At 48.3% G+C, this 24,064-nt stretch overlaps 2 protein-coding genes across 4 annotated transcripts in view; one reads left to right on the top strand and one right to left on the bottom strand.

Moving 5' to 3' along the window:
• BCL2L1 (BCL2 like 1) overlaps positions 1-3,668 on the bottom strand; it is a 28,621-nt gene extending 24,953 nt beyond the window's left edge. The window contains exons 1-2 of one of the 3 annotated variants that reach the window (XM_065414256.1): positions 3,633-3,668; positions 1,169-1,845 (exon numbers count right to left, since the gene is read on the bottom strand). In XM_065414256.1, coding sequence (XP_065270328.1) covers positions 1,169-1,720 — 552 coding nt within the window. In that variant the 5' untranslated portion in view covers positions 1,721-1,845; positions 3,633-3,668. Of the gene's footprint in view, positions 1-1,168; positions 1,846-2,326; positions 2,361-3,632 lie in introns of those variants that run through there. The other 2 variants (XM_065414258.1, XM_065414257.1) reach the window with 2 other exon arrangements.
• A 6,348-nt stretch (positions 3,669-10,016) lies between these two features.
• Positions 10,017-24,064, top strand: part of TPX2 (TPX2 microtubule nucleation factor) — a 34,969-nt gene continuing 20,921 nt past the window's right edge. Inside the window, exon 1 of the mRNA XM_065414613.1 lies at positions 10,017-10,059. The gene's annotated coding sequence lies outside the window, so the exon portion shown is untranslated. The remainder of the gene's footprint in view (positions 10,060-24,064) is intronic.

Raw genomic sequence — 24,064 nt, 5'->3', positions numbered from 1 at the left:
CATTCCTGGGCGCGACATCCTCCCTTCTGCCTCCACTCCTTTACTTTATCCTGGGCTTCCCTGAGCTCCAAGAGGCAGATCAAATTCACCTGTGCCAGGAGCAGGTGCAGAGCAAGGCTGGGCTGAAAGAATCTTGTCTCCATATTCCCCAGCACCTCCTCAAGTCTCCTCTAGCTTTCAGGGTGGGCTACTGGTTGTGGCTGCGGGGCTGTGAAGGTGAACACAATTTTCAAACCCACAGCTCATCAACGGGCCACGGAAACAATACTCCAGTGCTTAAATGCCAGTAGCTGAAGAAGTGTTTTTTTTACCCACAAAAGCTTATGCTCAAATAAATCTGTTAGTCTTTAAGGTGCCACCAGACTCCTCGGTTATTTTAGTAGCTGGAACTGTCCCCCCTGTCCAGCCAGCACCAGTACAGAGAGCCACCAGAATGCAGGAGATAAAACAAGGCGTAAACTAGGCCACTCATTTCCCATTGGCAAAATCCCCTGAACCTAACAAGTTCCACAGTGCAAGCCATCTGGTGATGAGCAGAAGAGACTGTGGGCTTCAGTGGGAAACACCTACTCATGTTAACACAAATCCATTAAAAGGGTACGCACCTCAATTCTCAGACTACATGGAGGACAGATACCCAGGGGAAGAAGGCCTACTTTATTTGTGAGCAAATCAGAAGGTGAATTCTTATCTCCAGAGGTGGAGAGCTAGCATATCATCCATCCCACTTGGCTGCAAAGCCCACCCCCAGCATTTTAGGATCATTGCATTAACAAAGGTGGAAGGAAGGTTCAGTCCTGAGCTGGGTTCCCGACCACTGTCAGACATGCTAAGGAACAAGGGCTTCCATCTCAAGAGCCAGCCTGGATTATGGGGGCCGCCAAAAGGGTTCCTCCAACATCCAAGGAGGCCGAGAAGCAAGAGGGATTCAGACAAGCCTGGTTGGTGGGCACAGTACCAATTCTTTTTGCTCTGCCACAATGGAGTGACCCCTTGTGGCAAACCACTAAGAATGCGCAGGGAAAGGCCCATTCCAGTTGCATTTGTTTCACTATGGACATCTAGGACAATTACTAGCATGCACAAGGCGTTCAGCCAGTTACATTTTAATCAGACTGGTCAGATGAGTGGGGAGCACGGTCCCCTTGGAAGTGAGACATGTTCTTACCCAACCGCCATTCTCTTGGATCCAGGGATCTAGGTGGTCAGTCAGGTAAGTGGTCATCCATGAGACGATGCGTCCAACCAACACCTGCATCTCCTTGTCGACACTCTCCACGCACAGGGCTCCTCCAAAGGAGAAAAAAGCCACAATGCGCCCCCAGTTCACTCCGTCCCGGAAGAGTTCATTCACCACCTGCTCAAAGCTCTGGTATGCCGTGCCAGGGGTGATGTGGAGCTGGGAAGTGAGGTCACTGAAAGCCCTCCGATACCTCAATTCAAACTCATCTCCTGCCTCTCTCAGTGCCTGCCTCACTCCAGTTGCCGGAACCCTTTCATGGGCTTCAAGGCTGTTACTGTGCCCGGCAGCCCCATTCACCACGTGGCTGGCACCCGGATGCCAGGATGGACTCCCATTAGGGACGCTTGCCATCTCAGCCTCTTCTGCAGACTCAGTCCTGATCTCATCCTCCCCCTCGAACCGACTCCAGCTGTATCCCCGCTGCGATAGCTTGTAGGAGAGAAAGTCAGTCACTAATTCCCTGTTAGTGTTCGACATTTTCACATTAGGGGGATTCTCATGGAGTCCATGGTCCAGAACACAAGCTGACCAATGTGCTTACCAGGTCCAGACTCTCCTCTCCTCTGGAGTCAAGGCAAACATCTGAACCCTGAGCAGACAATCTTTAGAGGGAAAAGAGAGGCAAATAAACTGTTAATACAACGTTATACTCACATTTGGGGCATTAACATCAGTAGCTTCTTCCTAAACTGAACCCTCAAGTGTTTTTGCAGCTATACGTTAGGCAGAACCTCAGAAAACTGCTGGAAAACCATCAATTTCTATGAGAACTAGGCTGAAAACCCTTGGACTTGCTTCTGAAACAGCCACAAGTCACATGCACATGAAATGCAATCAGTTCAGCCACCTCTACATGAATCAGGGAAAGCCTGAAAGCTCTTTTGTCATGTAGCTGCGCAGAAGGTTGAGGGGTTTCTACACCTCTGCATAAGGTCAACAAGGGCTCAGTGCCCAGCCAGCCACTGCTGCTAGTCTCAATCTAAGCCTCGGAAGAAAAAGCAGCTCTTGCTGAAGTGATCATGCGACACTGCAGGCTGGAAATTTGAAAGCAAAGAAAGAGGCTTTGGAGCCCCAAGAGCTCACCCTCTGCCTGTTCCTCCATTACCTTGATTGAGTGGTGCATGCAGCTCTGCTCTGCTGCAGTAACGCAAAAGAACCCTCCCTCCCTCACGCCCCCTTCCTCCCCGCCTCCCAGAGAAGATCAAAGCTCTTCCTGTTTTTTTTTTTAAAGGGACCGGTACTACTGGGTGAGGTCCCTTGAAATATTTGCTTGTGCACTAAAAGAACAATGCAGCCCTCTCTTACTTCTGTGGAGTAACATTTTCCAACAATTAGAGAGGCTCAGTCTAGAACAATAGCAGCTGCCACCCTGCACAGGGGAGTTGTTTTAAGCTTTACAGCATCATTTTCCTTTTTCCATTCCAGAGAGGATTAGCCCTGGGTTGAGTTTCACCAGCTACCAGGTGCATGGAAGGTGCACAGTTCACTATATCTCCTCACTACATGTTCCATTCTATGCATCTGATGAAGTGGGCTGTAGCCCATGAAAGCTTATGCTCAAATAAATTTGTTTGTCTCTAAGGTGCCACAAGTACTCCTGTTCTCAGTTCCTCTTTGCTGGATTTAGGTGCCACTACATCCTTAGGAAATCCTATAACAGACCCCTTATGTGTTTTACTGGAATCCCAGTTATAGGTTCACACCCTCAACCCTACTTTGTTAGCAAAAGTTGGGAGAGGAAGTCACATAATAGTTTCAGAGTGCCCAGAAAAGCAAGTAAAGACTGGAAGCACATTAAATCTATGCTGTATTACTTCTGATGTAGTTAATCATTGCAGAGGGAGGTTTCCAGGGAAAAGAAATGCATACAATCACATATAAAAGTGGGCGAGACTTTGCACCCTTGAATTTTGAGGGAAACCCTGAAATATTACCAGAGAACCCTAGAGTAGTATAAGGACAGAAATAACCCTACAGAAATGTGCCCCAGATACATTCTTTTTCAGTGTCTTACCATCACAAATACAGTCACCATCTATCAGGGAAAGGGGGCCAGGGTTTTCTGTTATTCTAAATATTCAGAGCTTTCTGTAACCAGTTGTATTAAGAAACCTTATTGTTCCACAGAGAAATCACCAGGTAGTTCAGTCACTGACTGAAGTTACCTTCATCTCAATACTCTTTATTAAAAGCATTTTATTTAGTTCTATGATTTTACTAGGAGCAGCTTCTCTCTGCCTCATTTCCACCCTGCCCTAGGTCCTACAAGGGGAAGCAGCATAGGGTGGCCTCACCTAAACCACAAGGATCTGTAACAATAGACAGGATACATAGGCTCCCTATCAGAATATGGACTGGAGAGAGAACATACATGCGTGTTTCTACTCACCCTCTAGAGTACCTGCTGAGAGAAAGCTCTGGCCTGGGAAATCTCAGTTCACCGCCCCTGTCGGACCAGCTGCAGAGGAGAAAGACAGCCACTGACTCAGCACGCAGTAGGCTGCTCCCTGACCCTCCCACAACAAAATGCACTGAGCTCCCCAGCTCCCCATCCCGCATGTCCCTCCCCCACTAGTCTTCTAACCCTTCCCTTGCCCCACCCCCTTTCCAGCCCCCAGATCTTTGGAACTCTATACATAGCAAGAGTCCCCTCCTGCTGCTGCCCTCTCTCAGGCATTTGTAGTAAGCCCCTCACTCAGACACCTTACATAGAGGTCCGAGGTTTTTATTGTTATTTTGTTTTTAAATTCATTCTCCTGCCTTCATCAGCGCTGGAAGCTTTCAAAATCACCCTCTGAAAGCAAACAGGCTTGGGCTAGTTCTTATATCCTCTCCTGAGGAGCTCCAGTTGAGAACTGTGTACTGAGAAGGCTTTGCTCTTGCAAGTTTCATCTGGACTCTGTCAGCCAGAGCATGCCCTTGGCTTGGAGCACATCTGTTTCACAGGGTCACAGATGTGAAGGTGATCTCCAAGATAATCAAGATCTAGTATGTATTGTTCCTTAAAAGCGAAGATTGTTATTCACCTATCTGAATTATTAGTTGGGTTAAAAAAATAATTTAGTTAAATTCCTGGAGGATAAGGCCACCAATGGCTATTAGCCAAGGTGGTCAAGGTGTCGCTAAACCTCTGACTGCTAGTAGCTGGGACTGGATGACAGGAAATGGATTGCATGTTAATTGCCCTGCTCTGTTAATTTCTTCTGAAGAGTCTGGCAGTGGCCACTGTGAGAAGACAGGTTATTGGGCTAGATGGACTATTGGTCTTGCCCATTATGGTTGTTCTTATATTCTAGAATGAACTGGGAGCCCCTGGACTCTTTTAAGTCCTCATGTGATGAGCTCTTAGCAGTTTCTTTCTTTAAAGAAAGTCTGCTGCATGCTGCACAAGTTAGAATTTCTATGTAGCCTTCATCTTCAGACCCAGGTGGACTTACAGTAATTAACTGAGAAGCAAGGAGAGAGTTGATTACAGTGGTTAAGAACTCATCGAAAAGAAACAGCTGCAATCTTCTGGCAAGGTGGTAAAAGGTGGTCTTTCTTGCCAGTTTTGCAATCCATATATTTGGAGAACCCAAAAGTTGATACTTTGTTGTTTGGAGGGATGCACACCATCAACAGAGGGTGCAGGATTAGAACCCATGGCATTTCATAAACTTTCCAATGGGTCTCACGTATATGTTGAAAAGGAGAGTGGGCATGATTAATTCTTGCAGGATCTGTTGGGATTAATGAAGCTCATTCAGTACTATGCCACCAACTCCTGATAGGTCTTGCATGTGAATCAGCAACATTTTTTGTCTTAGCCTTTGTTACTTTTTGGACGAGGGAGGGAGGCTAAAGTTCCAGCACCCTTTATTGTGAAGAAAACCCTACAGATGTAACTCACTGATGCTGAGAGCTGGAAGTCTGTCACAGTGATCATAGCTTATTCATAGTCTCCTACAAGCATCCAGGGCAGACTGTTGGGACCCTGGCAACCCACTCCTGTGGGACCCTCTTTTTTCATGGCTGTGGGGGAAGTACCAATTCGTTGCTGCTGATGGCTCTATGCTACCAGAAACTCCCTCTTAGCTGGTTGCCCACAGAGGAATTGGCTTCTTTGCGGAACAGCCAGTGTGATTTCTGAGCCAAGAGAAGCAGGATGGTCTAATGGGCTAAGCCCAGGATTCCTGCCTTCCAGGCACCGACTCTCTTGGCTTTGGCAAAGCCATTGAGGAGTTCCGCCTTCCAGTTCCCTTGTCCGCGTGCGATGGGGGGCAAGGACACGCACATGCGGAGACTTAGGGGGTCAATGAGAGAATGGCTGTAACCCAGGACTTGAGATCCGCCCTAGCCAAAGGCCCTGCTGGGGAGAGCCCCCAGAACTGGGAGCCGGCCGAGGGAGGGGAACAAACAGCGGGAGAAGAAGAGGAGACACACTGTGGAGGTGGAAGTGGAGATGGAGATTCCCCCTCCCCCCTTCCTTTCCCCTCTCCCTGGCCCCGCCCCCTGGGGGGGGTCAGGGGCGGGACCAACAGGCATCCTCCCATTGGCAGCACCCGGTTGTCACTCACGCCTCGCCTGCGCCACTCCGCTCTCACCTCGGAGGCCGGCGAAGAGCCCAACCCCCTGCTCCTCTTCCCCCACGGAGGAAGACGCCGGGGCAAAGATCGCTGGGAGCCCGCGGGGCCTGAGCCGCTTCAGCGGCCTCCTTCCCTGCCCCTCCCCGCCCCCAACGGCCGCCTTGTCAGGGCTGGGCGGGGCTGAGGGGGGAATGCGCATGCGCGAATGGGTCTCACGCTTGGGGCGGGAACGTCCGGCCAGGCCTGGGCGTTAATACCCATGCGCGAGATGTGTTCCGCTGAGTGTGCGGCTGCGCACGCAGGAGTAGTGAGCATGCGCAACACAACGGGCGGCTGTGTCAAAGCGCAGACTTTGGCGACCCCGCGTGAGCGCCCTGGAGAAGTGGAGATTTAAAGCGACCGCGCCGCCCGGCCCGCTCAGTGATGTCACTATGCAGCTGTCGGGCTGGGCCACGCCCAGCTGGAGGGGCTGTGCCCATAGCAGCCCATCAGCGCCGCCTCTGTCCTGTGGGGTTGGGTATCCTGCGTGGGCCAGCCCTGCCCACAGCCCTTTGGGGCATCCACTCCCATGCCTGGGGCTTCGATGCGGAAATGCCAGCAGCTCCCAGCTGGAAAGCCACCGGGCTATGCAGGGTGAGCAGGCAGCAAGTGTGGAAAAATCAGGACAGGGGATGGGGGTAGTAGGTGCTCATATAAGACAAAGCCCCAGCTATCGGGACTGTCCCTATAAAACAGGGACATCTGGTCACCCCACACGTATGGTTTGTCCCAGCTCTTTCCCTCCCCAGGCAGAAAGAAGTGGGGGTGCAATGGAGCGTTTTCATAGAATCACAAGGGTAGGCCTGGACGGGACCTCACAAGGTCATCCAGTCCCCTCCCCTGGGCTCACAGCAGGACTGAGTAATAATTAGACCATCCCTAAGGCATCTAACCTGTTCTTAAAAACCTCCACTGCTGGAGATTCCACAACCTCCCTGTAGGCAATTTGTCCTAATGTCCAACCTAAACCACGCTTGCTGCAATTTAAGACTATTGCTTCTTGTCTCAGAGGTTAAGAACAATTTTTCACTCTCCTCCTTGTAACAACCTTTTACGTACTTGAAAACTTATCTCCCCCCTCTGTCTTCTTTTCTTCAGATTAAACAAATCAATTTTTTCATTCTTTCCTCATAGGTCATGTTTTCTAGACCTTTAATCATTTCATCTAGTCTCCTCTGGGCTTTCTCCAATTTGTCCACATCTTTCCTGAAATGTGGTACCCAAAACTCGACATGATACTCCATCTGAGGCCTTATCAGCATGGAATAGAGTAGAAGAATTACTTCTCATGTCTTGCTGGGTTTTTTTTAATTTTGTACATGCTACTCTGCATCTGTTAGCAGAGGCAGGTCAAAGTGTGCATGGTGTAACCCCTTGGTGAGTGTGTGTTTTTCAGGTTCCCCTCTGTGCCTGTCTACAGCAGATATGAGTTGTTACAGTCCCCAGCTACAGTAGCTGAAGGTGTAACAGCTGATGTTTTTAGCTCTGGAGTTCTCCAGTTTAATCCCCAGTGTATTGGCCAAGAGGGGGGCTGGCACCCTGGAGTCACAGGTGCTGGAACTAGGGTGCTGCCACACTCCCTGGCTTCAAGTGGTTTCCATCATATACAGGGCTTATAGTTTGGATCAATGGCTCTCAGCACTCCCACTATACAAATAGTTCCAGCGCCTCTGCCTGGAGTTTGCTGCAAAAGATGGGGTGGTTTGCAGTGGTGCTTATTCCTGGGTGAGCTCCTTACATATGTTCATATTGGCCCCTGTAATGGTAGGCAGTCACCCCAGGAGTGTCCCATGCCAGTCCTGTGCAGAACTGCAGGCACATCTCGGCCTCACTGTCCCTTAGTGTACTTTCACTAAAGTCCCCAAAAGCTTATATATGTATTGCCCTGTGCCCCTTCAGGTGTCTAGTTTATTTAATCCAATGGCAGAATGTGTTACACATGTAAACCTCCACCCGAAGGGGACCGAGTTAATTTTAGTCCATCCACGCTCCTTACCAGTGAGGCCCTCTTGACCCAGGACCCTTTACTGGACTCTTTGCCTCCTGTCATCAAATATGAAAGGATTTCTCATCTGGGTTCAAGGTTCCTGCAGAGTTCAAGCCATGGCAACCCTTCTCCAGAATAACATATCATTCATTTGTGAGCTGGAATTCTTGCTACTACCTGGTGAAATCCTCTTGGGGGAACTAGGTTTTGTTAGGGCTTGGTATTCACAGGTCTTTCCTTCCAGATCCTCTTCCTGCTAGGAGTACTCTTCCTCTGTTTTCTTTCCTAGTGAATTCCCTCAACTGCTCCCCCTAGGAAGCCCTTTTCTTAGGAACTTCCTCTCTCTTCTCTGTACCCTGTCTGAGCCTTCATAACCTTTATAAGGCCCAGGTGCTCCTTACCTAATTAACTGCTGCCCAGTTACTTAAGCAATTGACTCATTCTCTAAGTGGATTTGGGTTGGCTCATTCACCATAGCAAAGTTCGTCACCAGTAGACTGGGTGTCTGACTCCCTCAGGGGCCAGCCCCTCTGACAGTCCATGAGAAAGCTCTGTCTCCTGCATGGACAAGCTGCACCCTATGGTAGAAAGTTTCATTGTACCTAAGGAATGGAGTTGTCAGTTGTAGTCTTCGTCCCTGAGTTCTAGGTGATCTTTTAGATATGCTGGGGTCAGGCTATTTTGCACTTTGAGGCAAGAACTGAGAAATTGAACTTGACTCAGTATTCTATGGGAAGCTAGGGGAAAGAGGAAAGGACAGGCTTGATGTGCTTGCATGCCTGTATTACCGAGGAGTAGGGTGACCAGATGTCCCTATTTTATAGGGCCAGTCAAGATATTCAGGGCTTTTTCTCATTTAGGCACCTATCCTCTGTCCTGATTTTTCACACTTGCTATCTGGTCACCCTACTGAGGAGATACGCTTAGGGTTGTCAACCCTCCTGGTTTCGCCGGGAGTCTCCTGGAATCGGGCTTTATCTCCTGGAGGCTACTGAAGCCAAACTGGGAGATTTTAGGTGCTAAAAGTCCAGCAGCACAGCAGGACTAAGGCAGGCTCCTTGCCTGTCCTGGCCCCACGTCGCTCACGGAAGTGGCTGGCACATCCCTGCAGCCCCTGGAGGAGGGGCAGGGGTCTCCGTGCACTGCCCTTGCCCCAAGCACCAACTCCGCAGCTCCCATTGGCCAGGAACTGCAGCCAATGGGAGCTGCGGGAGGGTGCCTGCAGGCTGGGGCAATGCGCAGAGTCCCCTGCCCCTCCCCCAGGGACATGCCAGCCATTGCCGGGAGCGGTGCGGGGCTAGGGACATCAGGGAGCATACAATACCATACTTTACTGCTAGAGATAGGGGAAATATTTCAGCAAATAAACCATTTGCTGATAAATGCAGTTTCGGCCAACCCCAAGCTATTTGTGAACACATCATGTTTTGACCAAACCAAAAATCGAAATGGTTATTTAGACATCTGCACAATGCAAATAAAGCTACTGAGAAGTGTGTTGGTGTAAAGCTGGCTAGGTGTGCTGGGCCTGATCCTGGGAGGTGCCTGACTAGGGAGACTCCTTGGCATGGAAGGTGATGAGGGAAAAAGGCACAATCCCCTAGCTCTATGCTGGGGGAGATCACATGTCTCGACCCACTGAGTGGGAGGCAATAGGGGCTGGAGGGGATGGGAGACGTGGCACCCCACTGAGTTGGGGGAAGGGTTTGGTATGGGGATAGCCCAAGTGCCAGTGTCACCTGTAGTCTACCTGCCCTACCTCCATAGTTACATCAGATTCACAATGGACTATTCCAGCCACCAAGGCCACCAATTGGAACGTAGTCAAACAGCGCCTTACTTACTGAAAGCTGATTGGCCACTTCATCCCCAACGTTGAAAGTTCCTTCTCGGATTGGCTACGCACTCCGGCTCCTGATGCCTTCTGGGAGCTGTGGTTTCCACGCTCGCCTGCCGTGCAAGCCGCCCTCAGTCTAGAGACTACATGTTCCAGAAGTCTCCGTGACGGCAGTTGGTTTCATGGGAGAGCAGGGCGGGCTTGTTTTCATCCGGGTACTCGGCTGCTTCCCGCGGCTCGTCCAATCTGCGCGTTCGATGGGGACGACGGCCCGCGGTGATTGGTGAGTTTGGACTAGGGACCGTTGTTCAAAAATTGTTAACGGCGGAGCTAAGCGGCGTAGGGGACACTGTCGAGCAGAACGAGGCTGGGGTTGGCGGTAGCGGTGGTAAGTGGGTTTCGGCTCCTGAGCAACGGGGCCCCTTCGCCCCCCCTCCCCCGCGGGCTCGGGTTTTTCCCGCCCGTCCCTAGGCCGCCTCCTTCCCCGGCTGGGGTCTCCGCCTGGGGGGGGGGGGGGCGGCGTTAGTGGGTCCCCGGAGCGGGCCCCTCTCCCTAGGTTGTGCCTGGGGCGGGGCCGAGCAGCCGCCGGGCGAGCTCGGTGCCTGTTGCTAAGAGGGCGGGCGGGGGGTCCAAGGGTTTGCTCCAGGCCCGTCTAGGGTGACCAGATGTCCTGATTTTAGAGGGACAGTCCCGATTTTTGGGTCTTTTTCTTATATAGGCTCCTATTACCCCCCACTCCCTGTCCCGATTTTTCACACTTGCTGTCTGGTCACCCTAGGCCCGTCTCTCTGACCCGACTCAGCTGCCACGTTTGCCGAAGTTTTCACTAACTCAAAATGGGGGATGTGTGTTGGGGGGGGGGGGGGGGTTAATAGTCCTAGGAGTGGAGATGTGGCTGCAGGTTTTGCATCTGTTCTGGCCGACTCTGGTGTGGCCTGGTCGGTGGGGGGCTGGCTTCTGGTGAGGTTTGGGGGTGGGGTGCTTTGAAGGCCAGAGCAAGGGTTTGGGGAAAGGTTTCTTACTTGATGGGGAGCACTTCCTGAATGTCCTGTTGTTATTTGATATGCTGTAGGATGGGTTTTAGTGTGGGGTGGGAGGTGACAAGCAGGGGTGTGTGATCGGTGGGCTTTTGCTGTATTGAAGCAGGTTCTTTCAGGGAGTCATGGTAGCCTGTTTTATGATGCTATCTACTTCTTTGGTGGAATATCCTTGTTTGGAGAAGGCAGTTTTAAGTATATTAAGGTGTATATCCCAGACCATATTCTATGGCACTCAGGTGCCATTGCAAACAAAACATAAACACACAAACACTTAACATTGGGTTAAAGAGTATATTGGAAAATGGGCTAGTGCAAGAAGTTCCAAAGTAACTGAAATGTCAAATTTGGCATCAGAGAGCTGGATTCCTGTAGCTATTAAGAACACTTTCCATCTTGGTTATCATGCTATTGTGTAATTTCTTGTTGTTACAACATAGGCACATTTAAAAAGAGAATTTCAAAAGTCATTTTTGAAATAATGTTGTCAAAATCAACACATTGAATATTTCTAGGTTTCACAGTAGCAGCCGTGTTAGTCTGTCTCTACGCAAAAGAATAAATGGACGCAAATCTGACATCAGGAATCATAACATTCAAAAACCAGTAGAACACTTCAACCTCTCTGGCCATTCAATAACAGACCTAAAGGTGGCAATTTTGCAACAGAAAAGCTTCAAAAAACTAGATACAATCAATTTAGGCTTGAATAGAGACTGGGAATAGCTGAGCCATTACAAACATTGAATCTATTTCCCCATGTTAAGTATTCTCACACCTCTTGTCCTACCAACTCTAAGAGACTAATTAAGTAAGAGGAAAAAACTTGTAGTGATAATCAAGATAGCCCATTACAGACAGTTGGACAACTCCCACCTTTTCATGCTCTCTGTATGTGTGTATATATATATATATCTCCTTACTATATGTTCCATTCTGTGCATCCGATGAAGTGGGCTGTAGCCCACGAAAGCTTATGCTCAAAAAAATTTGTTAGTCTCTACTAAGGTGCCACAAGTACTCCTGTTCTTTTTGTGAATATTTCTATTTCAACAAATTGATGTTTTTCCAATGGAAAAATATTTTCTTGGAAAACTTTCAACCAGCTCTACTCCTGAGTTAGATTATAGTATTCTTAAACTCCTTTAGAAGGGTAATTTAAACCAAAGATTTTAGACAGAAATGTGATTTACCAGCTGTTAGAACCAACACCTAAGACTAGGGGAATATTTCTTCTTTTCCAGTCTTACTTTGCAGAATGCTGTCATGCACATGTATTATGGCTTTCACACAAGAGGGGGAAAGACTTTTTTGAAAATAGGAATATGTACTTTAAAAAAAAAATGGCATGGGTACCCAGGGGCTTGTGTGGTATCAGAAGCTATTTATAACTCACTAGTAGAAATCTTCTAGATGTAATGTTTGGTGTTTTCTAGCTAGTCTTGATGGCTGGACTTGTCTCTTCTGAGCATCAATGCTGATGTCAACACAGTATTGTTCTTGGGATACCACAGGACTCTAAAGTAGTGTTTAATTGGTGGTCATAGAGCACTTGGCATTCTCTTTTGGCGAGACCTCGCAAAGGAAGGTCTAGTGCAGAGGTTCTCAAACTGTTGTATGTGGACCACTCTCCATTCAGGTGGTCCACAGATAGTTCCCTTTAAGATGCGCACCTGGGTGGCCGCACACAAGAGAATAAAGGGCCACCCACCTAATTCATTAGGTGCCTGGACCCTGGAGAAGATGCACATGTCATGTGAGGTGGGGGGAGAATAGGGGGTAGGTGGGAGGGGGCAGTGGGGTGAGAAGAAGGGGAGGGGAGAATTTAGGGTGTACAGGGCTGTGGCCAGAAAAAGAGGCAACTTTCCCCAGCTCTAGGGCTGCGGCTGCTGGGGAAAGATGGCCCTCCTTCCCAGCCTCAGCTCTGTGGCTGCTGCGGTGTGGGAGTGGGGGAGAGACTCCCTCCTCTTCCCAGCCCCAGCTCAGGGGCTGCTGCAGCGGGGAAGAGGGCACATCCACTGCATTAGAAAGGTAAGACTACTAATCTTAAAATGAGTTGTGTGCTTTTATTTGTAGAAAAAACAAAATTTATTAAGGTTGTCTTTTTATATATAGCACTTTTATCTAAAGCGCTTTACAAAAGTTAGCTAATGGTACAAACATTTGGAAAGGTCATTAAGTCGTCCCCTGAGACCCTCAGCAATTTTCAAGTGGTCTGCGGGGAAAAAAAAAAGTTTGAGAACCACTGGTCGAGTGGAACTGCAGTAGCAGCTCTGCCATAGAATTCCTGGATGGCATTGAACCCCTCAGTGCCAATTGGCAAAGGGTTCACTGTTGTGTCAGCAACTTCTATGGGGCCTGTCAAACTCACTACACCGAACGCATTGCTGGCTTAGTGACAACATTCTTTACATATGAATACTATCAGTGAAAACTGGTGATGCACTGATTATTAGTATCATTGTGATGTGTATGTATTAACACTATGAGGAATTATGTATACCTCCTATATTATGCTTTAAAGTCTAATCAGTCAAAGGGAGAAACCAGTTTCTTCCAGACCAGAGGGAAGGGTAGTTATCTCTCTGTTATATGTAGGGCCCCACCTAATTCATGGCCATGAAAAACATGTCACACATCGTGAAATCTGGTCTTTTGTGTACTTTTACCTTATACTATACAGGAGGCCAGTGTTTCTCAAACTGGAAGTCCTGACCCAAAAGGAGGTCAGGTGGGGGTTTCAGGGTTATTGTAGGGGGTCGTGGTATTGCCACCCTTACTTCTGCGCTGTCTTCAAAGCTGGGTGGCCAGAAAGCAGCGGCTTCTGGCCAGGTACCCAGCTCTGAAGGCAGCACTGCCAGCAGCAGTGCAGAAGTATGCGTGGCCGGAGAGTGGCGGATGCTGGTCAAGGGCCCAGCTCTGGAGGCAGAAGCACTAAAGTAGAGGCAGCAATACAATACTATGCCATCCTTAATTCTGCGCTGCTGCTGGCGGTGGCACTGCCTTCAGAGCTGGGTGGCCAGAGAGCAGCAGCAGCACAAAAGTAAGGGTGGCAATACCATGACCCCCTCCATTACCCCTTTTCTGGTATCAGGAACACTACAGTTACAACACCGTGAAAATTCAGATTTAAATAGCTGAAATAATGAAATTTAGGATTTTTTAAATCCTATGACTGTGAAATTGACCAAAATGGACTGTGAATTTGGTAGGGCCCTAGTCATACATAAATTAAGCATTCTGAGCCAAATACAATGGGAGCTACATTTGCAGGTAAAGTAAACATGGTGCCAACATACTAGAGAACAAGCAGTAGGAATGCTTTTAATAGGCTTACTGTACTGTAATGGGGTGCAAAGACAACACCCGTGATCCGATTCACTGAGGAACACTGGCCATTTCCCTGGCAGAGAGGGGTGATTCTTGAAGAAATGGCTCATGCCTGGTTTGACTGAAAACCGGCATGCTCTGTAGAAGGAGTTTGAGGGGGAGAAACTGCTTTAAACAAGGATGGTAGCTTATTTTTTAGTTTCCAGAAACCATTTTATACTTCTGTTTTGTTTGTGTAACCAGTTCTGTTTCTGTTATCCTTATTCTGTATCACTTAAACTTATTCTTGTCTTATGTTAAATACACCTCAGTGCTGTGGTACTAAGCAAAGTGTGAAATTCAAGATGTAAGCTTCTAGCTCTCTGTATTACTCCTGAAGGAATTCTGCACCAAAAAACAAACAAACAATTATGTGCACAATATTTTAAAATTGTCAATAAATAAATAGCAACAGAGGGTCCTGTGGCACCTTTAAGACTAACAGAAGTATTGGGAGCATAAGCTTTCGTGGGTAAGAACCTCACTTCTTCAGATGCAAATAAATGTGGCTCCAGGATGGCAGTGGGGAGCACAGGCCACTGGCTGCATTGAGATAGGAGATCACCCTGAAGCCCCTACCTCCTCTGGTACAGGGACTGGGCAGTGAGGCTGCACGCGACCCTGACACAGTGCAGGAGCTGGGTCTACCCCATAAACGCCCTGGGGCCCTTCCCCTCTGCGCCAGGCACACAGGTGCTGGAACTAGGGATGTGGCTTGAAGGAGTTTCCATTATATACAGGGTTTACAGTTTGGTTCAATGACTCTCAGCACCCCCACTATAAAAATTGTTCCAGCACCACTGGCCAGGTGCACCAGGTGTGAGTGGGTAGGTTCAGCCCAGCAGGATCCAAATGTGGAGGGGCTTAGCATGGGGGGGATCCAGATGAGGGGTGAGAGATTTCTGCATGGGGCATTCTGTGTGCAGGCAGCTCAGTGGGATATCTAGAGGCACAGGTGGTCATTTGGGGGGCGGTGTTTCTGAGTGCAGGGGCAATGGGACTCTGCAGGGGATCTGGGTGAAGGTGGTTGGGGCTCGGCAGGGGGGTCTGGGTGTGGGGAGATGGGGCTTGGTGGGGGGGCTCAGTGGGTGGGTCCAGATGTGGGGAGATGAGGCTCGGGGGGGAGGGTGCATGGAGGTGGGGCTTGGTGGGAGGGTCGGGGGGGGTCCAGGTGCAGCTGGTTGGGGCTCAGTGGGGTTTGGGTCCAGGTGGGGGGGTGGTAGCGATTGTCAGGGTGAGGGTTCGATTGGCCTGCTTCACAGGGAAGCCCCAGCTGCTGCTGAGGGGATGTCACATGCTGGGCTCCTGCTTCTCTCCCCCCCACCCCCCCGATTTCCCCTATCCCCATTTCATCCCCCTCCCCTCACTCCCACATTCTCCTCACTCCCCCCTTTCCTCATTTCCCCACGACCCCTTACCCAGCTCTACCACGGGCACTCACTGTTGCACAGAAAACCTGAAGGCTCTCAGCACGCAAAAGGGGAGCACGACTGGCACTAGAAACCAGGAGGCGGCGTTCAGCTGCAGAGTCAGGGGAGTCCAGACGCAGCCTCCTTCAGCTGGGCAGCTCTGTGCTTGCAGAAATTGGGGGGGGGGGGGGAAGGGGGAGGCAGCAGCAGCAGGTAACCCTGTGTGCCCCCCATGCCTTGCCTCTGTTTGGGGTAGGCAATCCCCCCAAAAAGGGCACCCATGGCCATGTCCGTCCCCCCTCACCCCCCTTGCGGCTTCCCTTTTCTTTCCTGCCGTTTTCTGCAGGGAAGCACAGGCATTCTGCGGGGAGGATGTGTTCTGTGGGTGCGCAGTCCTGCAGATTTTCCCCAGGAGTAATGTATACTGTCTCTTGGCAAAAGCTTAACTGGTAAGTTTTGAGAGTGTCCAGTGACGGGGCTGGATGCTATAGGGAGAATGCCCTTCAGGGATAGGGGTACACCTAGTGTTAACCTGCAAAGCAAAATAGGACTGGCAGAGTCCTGAGGAGAGGGTTTGAGTGGTAGAGCAGTGCTGTACAAGAGCTGCCCCAAGCTAGACTCCCTCATACTCGAGGCAGGGGGTCACCAGATGACCGATGATACTGGGTGCCCTGAGAAGGGGTCACATTGGGCAAGTTACTTACCTTGCCCTGGTCTTCTCATCTGTAAAATAGAATAAGATCTTGTAAGGATTTTAAGGCTTATTCCATTATTTATTGAAAGGCACTGTGATGTGACAGCAATGTAACAAGTTACTAACACAGGTACATGTCAAGACACAGGTTTTAAAAAAATATCTGGCCTTCCTTCAGTCACTCATATTCAAAAGCAGTGTTGGATGCTTTTTGGTCATGTTGCCAGGATGGACAAAAATACCCCATCACACCGCTTTCAAACTCTCCATAGATGCGCAAAGAGGTGCATGTCCTGACTCTACTGGGGGCAGCCCCAGAGATTCATGCATTTGCAGGATTGAGCCACGTCTGGGAAATTCACTACACAATGCCTGCTGCTATGCCATCATCTGTGGTCTCTCTGGTTGGCGCAGTCGTCCTCGGTAGACTATGCATGTTTGATGTTGATGAGTCTTGAAATTCAGAAACACTCTGGTTACAAAGTCTGGAACAAAGAACAGTTCTGGATCTCCATAAGAGAGATTGTCTTGTCTTTACTGACAATCTTAAGTCTATCCAATATTAGACTATTCTAAAATCTGAAGAGATGTGTACCTGCTTATTATGAAAACTGAGCACAGTGATTCTTTTTCTTATGCTCTAATCCAGTGGTTCTCAACCTGTTTACCATTGTGGGCCACATCCAATACTATCTATATGGCCCTGAGGATGTCACATGGGCCACAGCTGTGTGCTGACTGGGCCGCAGGTTGAGAACCACAGCCCAGATCTTGTTTCCCTGGTTAAAGTAGGCAAATATGCTCAAAAATATCTGAGGCCATTGGCCACTGAACTTTGTGAAAATCCATGAGTTTTATGGATTGCTTAATTATTTGCTCCATTATCTTTCTGGGTACAGAAGTTAAGCTGACTGGTCTGTAATTCCCTGGGTTGTTCTTATTTCCCTTTTTATAGATGGGCACTATATTTGCCCTTTTCCAGTCTTCTGGAATGTCTCCCATCTTCCATGACTTTTCAAAGATAATTGCTAATGGCTCAGGTATCTCCTCAGTCAGGTCCTTGAGTATTCTAGGTGACTTGAAGACATCTAACTTGTCTAAGTAACTTTTAACTTGTTCTTTCCCTATTTTAGCCTCTGATCCTACCTCATTTTCACTGGCATTCACTATGTTAGATGTCCAATCACCATCAAGCTTCTTGGTGAAAACCAAAACCAAAGTCATTAAGCACCTCTGCTATTTCCACATTTTCTGTTGTTCTTTCTCCCTCCTCCTCACTGAGTAATGGGCCTACGCTGACCGTGGTCTTCCTCTTGCTTTTAATGTATTTGTAGAATGTTTTCTTGTTTGATCTTGTTTTGTGCCTTGGCCTTTCTAATTTTGTACTTACATGCTCGTGTTATATGTAATTCATTAGTTCTTTGGAAAGTTGGGTAGATCTCTGGTTGATTTTTAGGGCTTGTCTATGCTTGAAAATGATTTTGGATTAGATTTGGTTGTAAATTTTAAAGTGCAAGAGTTACTCCTGAATAATTGTGGCACTCTTATTCCAGAGTAAGAGTGCCTTGTTCCAGTTTAGCTTACTCCAAGGCACCCTTATTTTGGAATAAGAGTGTCAAAACACTGACGTTGTGCAGTCTATATGGTTTTATAAAAATATGATAATAAGTGAATATAATGTAATTGGGATATGCTTCATGCAAAAGGTCTCTTGTAAGGTATCAATACAAAGCTTATAATCTACTGAGTGTGATCATCCTATTTGTATAAATGTACCACTCTTGTATCTAAAACTAGAAATATAAAATATAACTCTGAGGGCCTATTGTAATTATGCAAAGTGTGGGCCATTAATGGAATCTTGATAACTCCCATTAACCAGGACCATTGTCTGCAGATGGCTGTGTTTTACCTGTGAGTCTTCCTGTATGTGTGTGCTGACAAGTGGGTAATGAAGTCTTACAGTGACATGTGATCATGTCACCTGAACTGGAATCCATCTTTAACCTGGTGCTTTTCCAGTGAGGGGGGGTGGAAACCCAGAGGGACAAAAGGTTCCCACCTTATGCAAAAGATAGATAGATAGATAAATAAAAAAGGGGTGGAACAGAACAAAAGGGGAGGAGAGGAGCCATCATGAAGAATCCCCTAGCTACCAACTGAGCTGGAACAAGAGCTGTACCAGGGGAAAGAATTGTGCCCAGGCCTGGAAGGTGTCCAGTCTGAGGAAAAAACTTACTGAAGCATCTCTGAGGGTGAGATTATCTGTATTCAGTTTGATTAGACATAGATTTGCGCATTTTATTTTATTTTGCTTGGTGACTTACTTTGTTCTGTCTGTTACTACTTGGAACCACTTAAATCCTACTTTCTGTATTTAATAAAATCACTCTTTACTTATTAATTGACCCAGAGTATGTATTAATACCTGGGGGAGCAAACAACTGTGCATCTCTCTCTATCAGTGTTATAGAGGGCGAACAATTTGAGTTTACCCTGTACAAGCTTTATACAGGGTAAAACGGATTTATTTGGGTTTAGACCCCATTGGGAGTTGGGCATCTGAGTGCTCAAGACAAGCACACTTCTGTGAGCTGTTTTCAGGTAAACCTGCAGCTTTGGGGCAAGTAATTCAGACCCTGGGTCTTTGTTGGAGCAGACGGGAGTGTCTGGCTCAGCAAGACAGGGTGCTGGAGTCCTGAGCTGGCAGGAAAAACGGGAGCAGAAGTAGTCTTGGCACATCAGGTGGCAGCTCCCAGGGGGTTTCTGTGTTCCAACCCGTCACAAACACATAATTATTCAGGAGTAACTCCATGCATAGAAAAGCCCGTATCTGAACAGAAACTGACCACTTAAACTCTTGTCCTTTATGTACTCTATGAAGTGCAGTTCTGTAACTAACCATGTTTGTCCTTCACAAATGCAGCATATGTTGGTCAACTAGCTGAGCAGAGCCAGAGTGAGAACTTGGCAAAGTAGATGTGCCCCATCCCTGCCACCATAGAAAAACTGTCCTTTGATGAAAAAGGTGTCAGCAGGTCACTTTCCCAGTGCAGATCATATGGAAGAAGAAATTGTCCTATTCTGCTATTTAATAATGTCCTACAGGAAAAATTGAGGTGGGATGCCAGCCTTTATTCCTAGCCTCTGGTCAGATGTTTTGGTTAATCAGTGTACCCGGGATTTCAAAATGCATATCAGCACCTTGTCTTTGAGGGGTGCACAGTATACATAAACCACAAACTGACTAAACTCATCTTGGTTATAAATACACCTCTACCCCAATATAACGCGACCCGATATAACATGAATTCGGATATAACGCGGTAAAGCAGCGCTCCAGGGGGGCGGGGCTGCGCACTCCGGCAGATCAAAGCAAGTTCGATATAACACAGTAAGATTTTTTTTTTTTTTTTTTTTTTTTTGTCTCCCAAGGACAGCGTTATATCGGGGTAGAGGTGTACTAGAATAAATATTTCTAAGGAGTTGTCAAGTCATCTTAAACTCCATAAACTACCTAGACTCAAATGGCAGAGTCCAGAGCTCAAACTGATGTGCACAACTCTGAGATGCCATTCTAGTAAACTACTATTCTGCTATAAATCTGACTTGGTTGGAGAATGGATGCAGAGTGTGGGGAATGGGAAAAGAGACCTATAAATGTCAATCTGAGCAAACAGATAAGGAAATGTGTATCTCAGTCTCATTGGAGTCTAATTACCAGCTCCCTGCTGGCTTTCTAAGAAACATGAGGTGCACTGTGTACAACTGGGGAAACATTCCCACTTTATTAATGCTTGTCTGACTCCTCTTAGCCACATAAATGTGCAGAACATAAGCGTACTTCTAATTCAATAATTGCCTCCCCATTATCAGGCAACATTCTCTAGATATCTCACAGTAAGAACAGAAGTAACTTGGCTTCACAGTGAGCTGTTAACTTTACAGCAGTCTGGCACTGGAATCTTGCAGTGGATACAAATATTTGTGAAATTTGATGCCTGGTGCTCCAGCTTGGCAGATTGGCTTGTTTGGAGGGGGAGGGCGAAGAATGCAGATGACGCACTTGATTTTAAAAAAAAGTTAGTAGTGTTGACAGAAACCCAATCCTGATTAAGAGGGACAGGAAGGCATCCGATTCCAGCCATGTCTTGAGCTCAGTTATAGTTGGTTTTGGCCATGGCTTTCTTTTCTGCTTGCCTCTTATCAGTTTTTTAAGCTCTTGCCCTGACATTTCCACTATCATGTAGATGACTCTTCTCTAATGACAACTTTCTCCCTAGCTACAGCACTTCTATGTTAGGGGGACTGGAGGTTTCTCAAGTATGCAGCAAATTTTGGAAGGGAGGGTCCATGAGTTGTAAATTACAATGGCACCTGCTAATAGTACTCTGATTTATACCCAGACAAACCTTCCTGCTGAAGGGAGCCAACCTTTTTTAGGCATATATAAACTGCTCTGGACTGAAACATGCCTGGCTTGTTTAAGCAGTGAACTATTCTGTTCAGCTTCTGGTGATCAAGAATATCGCTCGCCTCTGAAGTGGTTGTGTTCATATACAGCAAATGGCTGCATAAGGTTTCCGCCCCCCACTCCCATATTTCTCTTGCAGCATACATATTGTCTTAATGTTTGCATTACTCCTTACTATATGAGCTCTGATGAAAGCACCAAATATCTTGTGTGCAAAATATTAAATGGTTGCAATGTAAGGAATTGTAACTTAATTCTTGGATTGCTCTGGTATCCCAGAGTCTCTAAGGCCCTGTCTACACTGGCAAGTTTCTGCGCAGTAAAACAGCTTTCTGTGCTGTAACACGCGAGGTGTACACACTACCAAGCCATTTAGTGCACAGAAACTACCCCAACGAGAGGCGTACAGCTTTCTGCGCCGGGGCTACAGTGCTGTGGTGCCAGTGTAGACACCCTGGTCGATTACAGCACTGCAGTTGGCCTCCACGAGGTGTCCCACAATGCCTGTTCTTGCCTCTCTGGTCATATGTTTGAACTCTACTGCCCTGCCCTCAGGTAACCAACTGTCATGCCCACCCCGTAAATTCCTTTGGAATTTTGAAAGTCCCCTTCCTGTTTGCTTGGTGATGCATGCAGTGGTCTCAGCACATCTTTCCAGGTGGCCATGCCTGCTCCACGCACCAGGCAATCCCCTGCTTGCAGCAATGCTGAGCTGGTGGACCTAATCAGCATTTGGGGAGAGGCTGTCCAGTCCCAGCTGCACTCCAGCCGTAGGAATTATGATCCCTACAGACAGATTTCACGATACATGACAGGGGCCATGATCAGGACACATTGTGCAGGGTCAAAGGGAAGGAGCTGCAGAACGCCTACCACAAGGCATGGGAGGCAAACCGCCGCTCCGGTGCTGGGCCCACGAGCTGCCGGTTCTACAAAGAACTGGACGCAATACTTGGTGGCGACCCTACCTCCACTGCGAAGGCCACTGTGGGTACTTCGGTGGCTCACATGCCAGTCGAGAGTGGACTGAGCCAGGAGGAGGAAATCTTGGAGGAGGGCGGGGACCCAGAGGCAGAGATGCATGCAGCCAGGAGCTCTTTTCTACCCCGGAGGAGGCTAGCCAGTCTCAGCTGTCGGATGTTGGTGAAGCACAAATAGGACAGGAGGCTCCTGGTAAGTGGATTTGATTTTGGGAATCGCTGAAACGAGTTGTGGGGTCAGAAGGGTTGCAGAAAGCAGGCTTATCTCCTACCACATGCTTAGTCTGAGCAGCGGAACAGACTGTTGGTTGACTCCCTCACTTCACAGGAATCTGCCTGAGATCTCCAGGAAACTTTTTCGTGGCGATACTGGGCAATCCGCTGCCGCTGGTTCTTCGGCAGACCTGCTTTGTTTCTTGCCCCATTAATGGTAATTTTCCTGTGCCAGTGTGGGGATAGGAATGATTATCAGGCCCCCTCCCCCTACAGTGCTGGCTCTCCCCACGAGCCATGTGCCCAGTGTACAGCAGGGTCCGGGAAGACTGATTTTTCCCTGCCCCTGTGGCTACTCACCATTTGGGGAGGGTCTTGCGGCTCATGAGGACTTGCCTGGGGTCAGCCAGTTAGTGACAGGTGTGTGAGTACTGGCTGTGTTTTAAATCCCTGTTCTGTGTGTTGCAAACAATACTGCTTCTGTAAAATGTTGCATTTAAGCTTCAGAGAGATGACCTTGGGGGAGCCCAGCCTCCCTCTTTGTTATCGGCGGCTGAATGACTGCACAGAATTCGAAAGCGGCCAAGAAGAACTAAGGAGGACTTTGAGTAGTGATATGATGCACTCAACGTCCAAGAGAAATTTGAAGGAGTGGCGAGACAGCAAGAAGAGGGACCGAAAGGAGAACGTGGCAAGCCAGAATGAAGCCCACAGAGCGGCTCTTAAAGGTTATGGAGCGTCAAGCAGACACACTCCAGGCGATATTAGCTCTGCAAACCGAGCAGCTCCATTTCCCCGCCCCGCCCCCCCCCCGCAGCTGCTGTCACAAAACTCTTTCCCATGCTCCCCCCAGACACTGCCAACACACACTTATCAACCTCCTGGCTCCAGTCTATACCTGCGGTATTCCACTCCTCCCGCCTCACAGTCCAGCACTGCGGACTCCCACTACCCACTGCACTCAACACCCATCCCTCTGCAGTTTGGCCCTGCTGAAGTATAGTGCCTGCTGCATTGTACTCCAAAGGAGAAGGTTGGATATGATCCCAGGACATACACCAATCTTTAGCCATCCCAGGACCCCACCTCCTCCTGGGACCTTCCCTTCCCCTATTCCCCTCACTGCTGATGTGGTTGGTTGTTTTGTTTGACTCTCTCCTCTGGTTGTTGTTTTTAATAAAAGGATTGTTGGTTTGAAAGCAAAAAGAGCCCTGCAAAGCAACATACAATTATGTTAAACCCACATATTGCATCATCTGCACCAATCACCTCCTGTCATTACAAGCACTGCACTCCCGAGCAGAGCAACAAATATTAGTGGCTTTCAGCTTCAAATTGCTGCCTCAAGGCATCCCTGATCCTTATGGCCCCATGCTGCGCCTCTCTAATAGCCCTGGTCTCTGGCTGTTCAAACTCAGCCTCCAGGCACTGAGCCTCTGTGGTCCAGCCCTGAGTGACGCTTTCACCCTTCCCTTCACAAATATTATGGAGCGTACAGCACTCGACTATAAGCATAGGAATATTGTCGTTGGCCAGGTCCAACTTCCCATAGAGGCAGCACCAGCGGGCTTTTAAATGGCCAAAAGCACACTCAACAGTCATTCTATATTTGCTCAGCCTGTTGTTGAGCCGCTTGTCAAGTTGCCCCATGTATGGCTTCATAAGCCATGGCATTAAGGGGTAGGTGGGGTCTCCCAGGATCACAATGGGCATTTTGACTTCCCCTACAGTGATCTTCTAGTCCGGGAAGAAAGTTCCTGCTTGCAGCTTCCTGAACAGGCCAGTGTTCCAAAAGATGCGTGCATCATGCACCTTTCCGGACCAGCCTGAGTTAACGTCTGTGAAACACACACGGTGATCCACAAGCGCCTAGAGAACCATTGAGAAATACCCCTTGCGATGAATGTGCTAGGTGGTCTGGTGCCAGAATTGGAATATACATGCTATCTATCGCCCCTCTGCAGATAGGGAAGCCCATTTGTGCAAAGCCATCTACAATATCACGCACATTGCTCCGATAGCTGCCCAGAGTGCACGGCTCCGAATACCGCTGCAAGTGCCACAAGTGTGACCATGCTGTTGCGCAGGCAGCTGACAGTGTGAACAAACAGCGGTTTCCCTTCAACACTCTGAGAGGCGCTATAACTCCTGGCACTGTAACTCTGCTAGTGTAGACATCAAGTTTAAGTGTTGTATCATGTCTCCAACTTTTATTGT

Source organism: Emys orbicularis, chromosome 12 (genome assembly GCF_028017835.1).
Source record: "Emys orbicularis isolate rEmyOrb1 chromosome 12, rEmyOrb1.hap1, whole genome shotgun sequence".
Classification (NCBI taxonomy): Eukaryota; Metazoa; Chordata; order Testudines; family Emydidae; genus Emys; species Emys orbicularis.
This window is presented reverse-complemented; position numbering and strand designations above follow the sequence as displayed.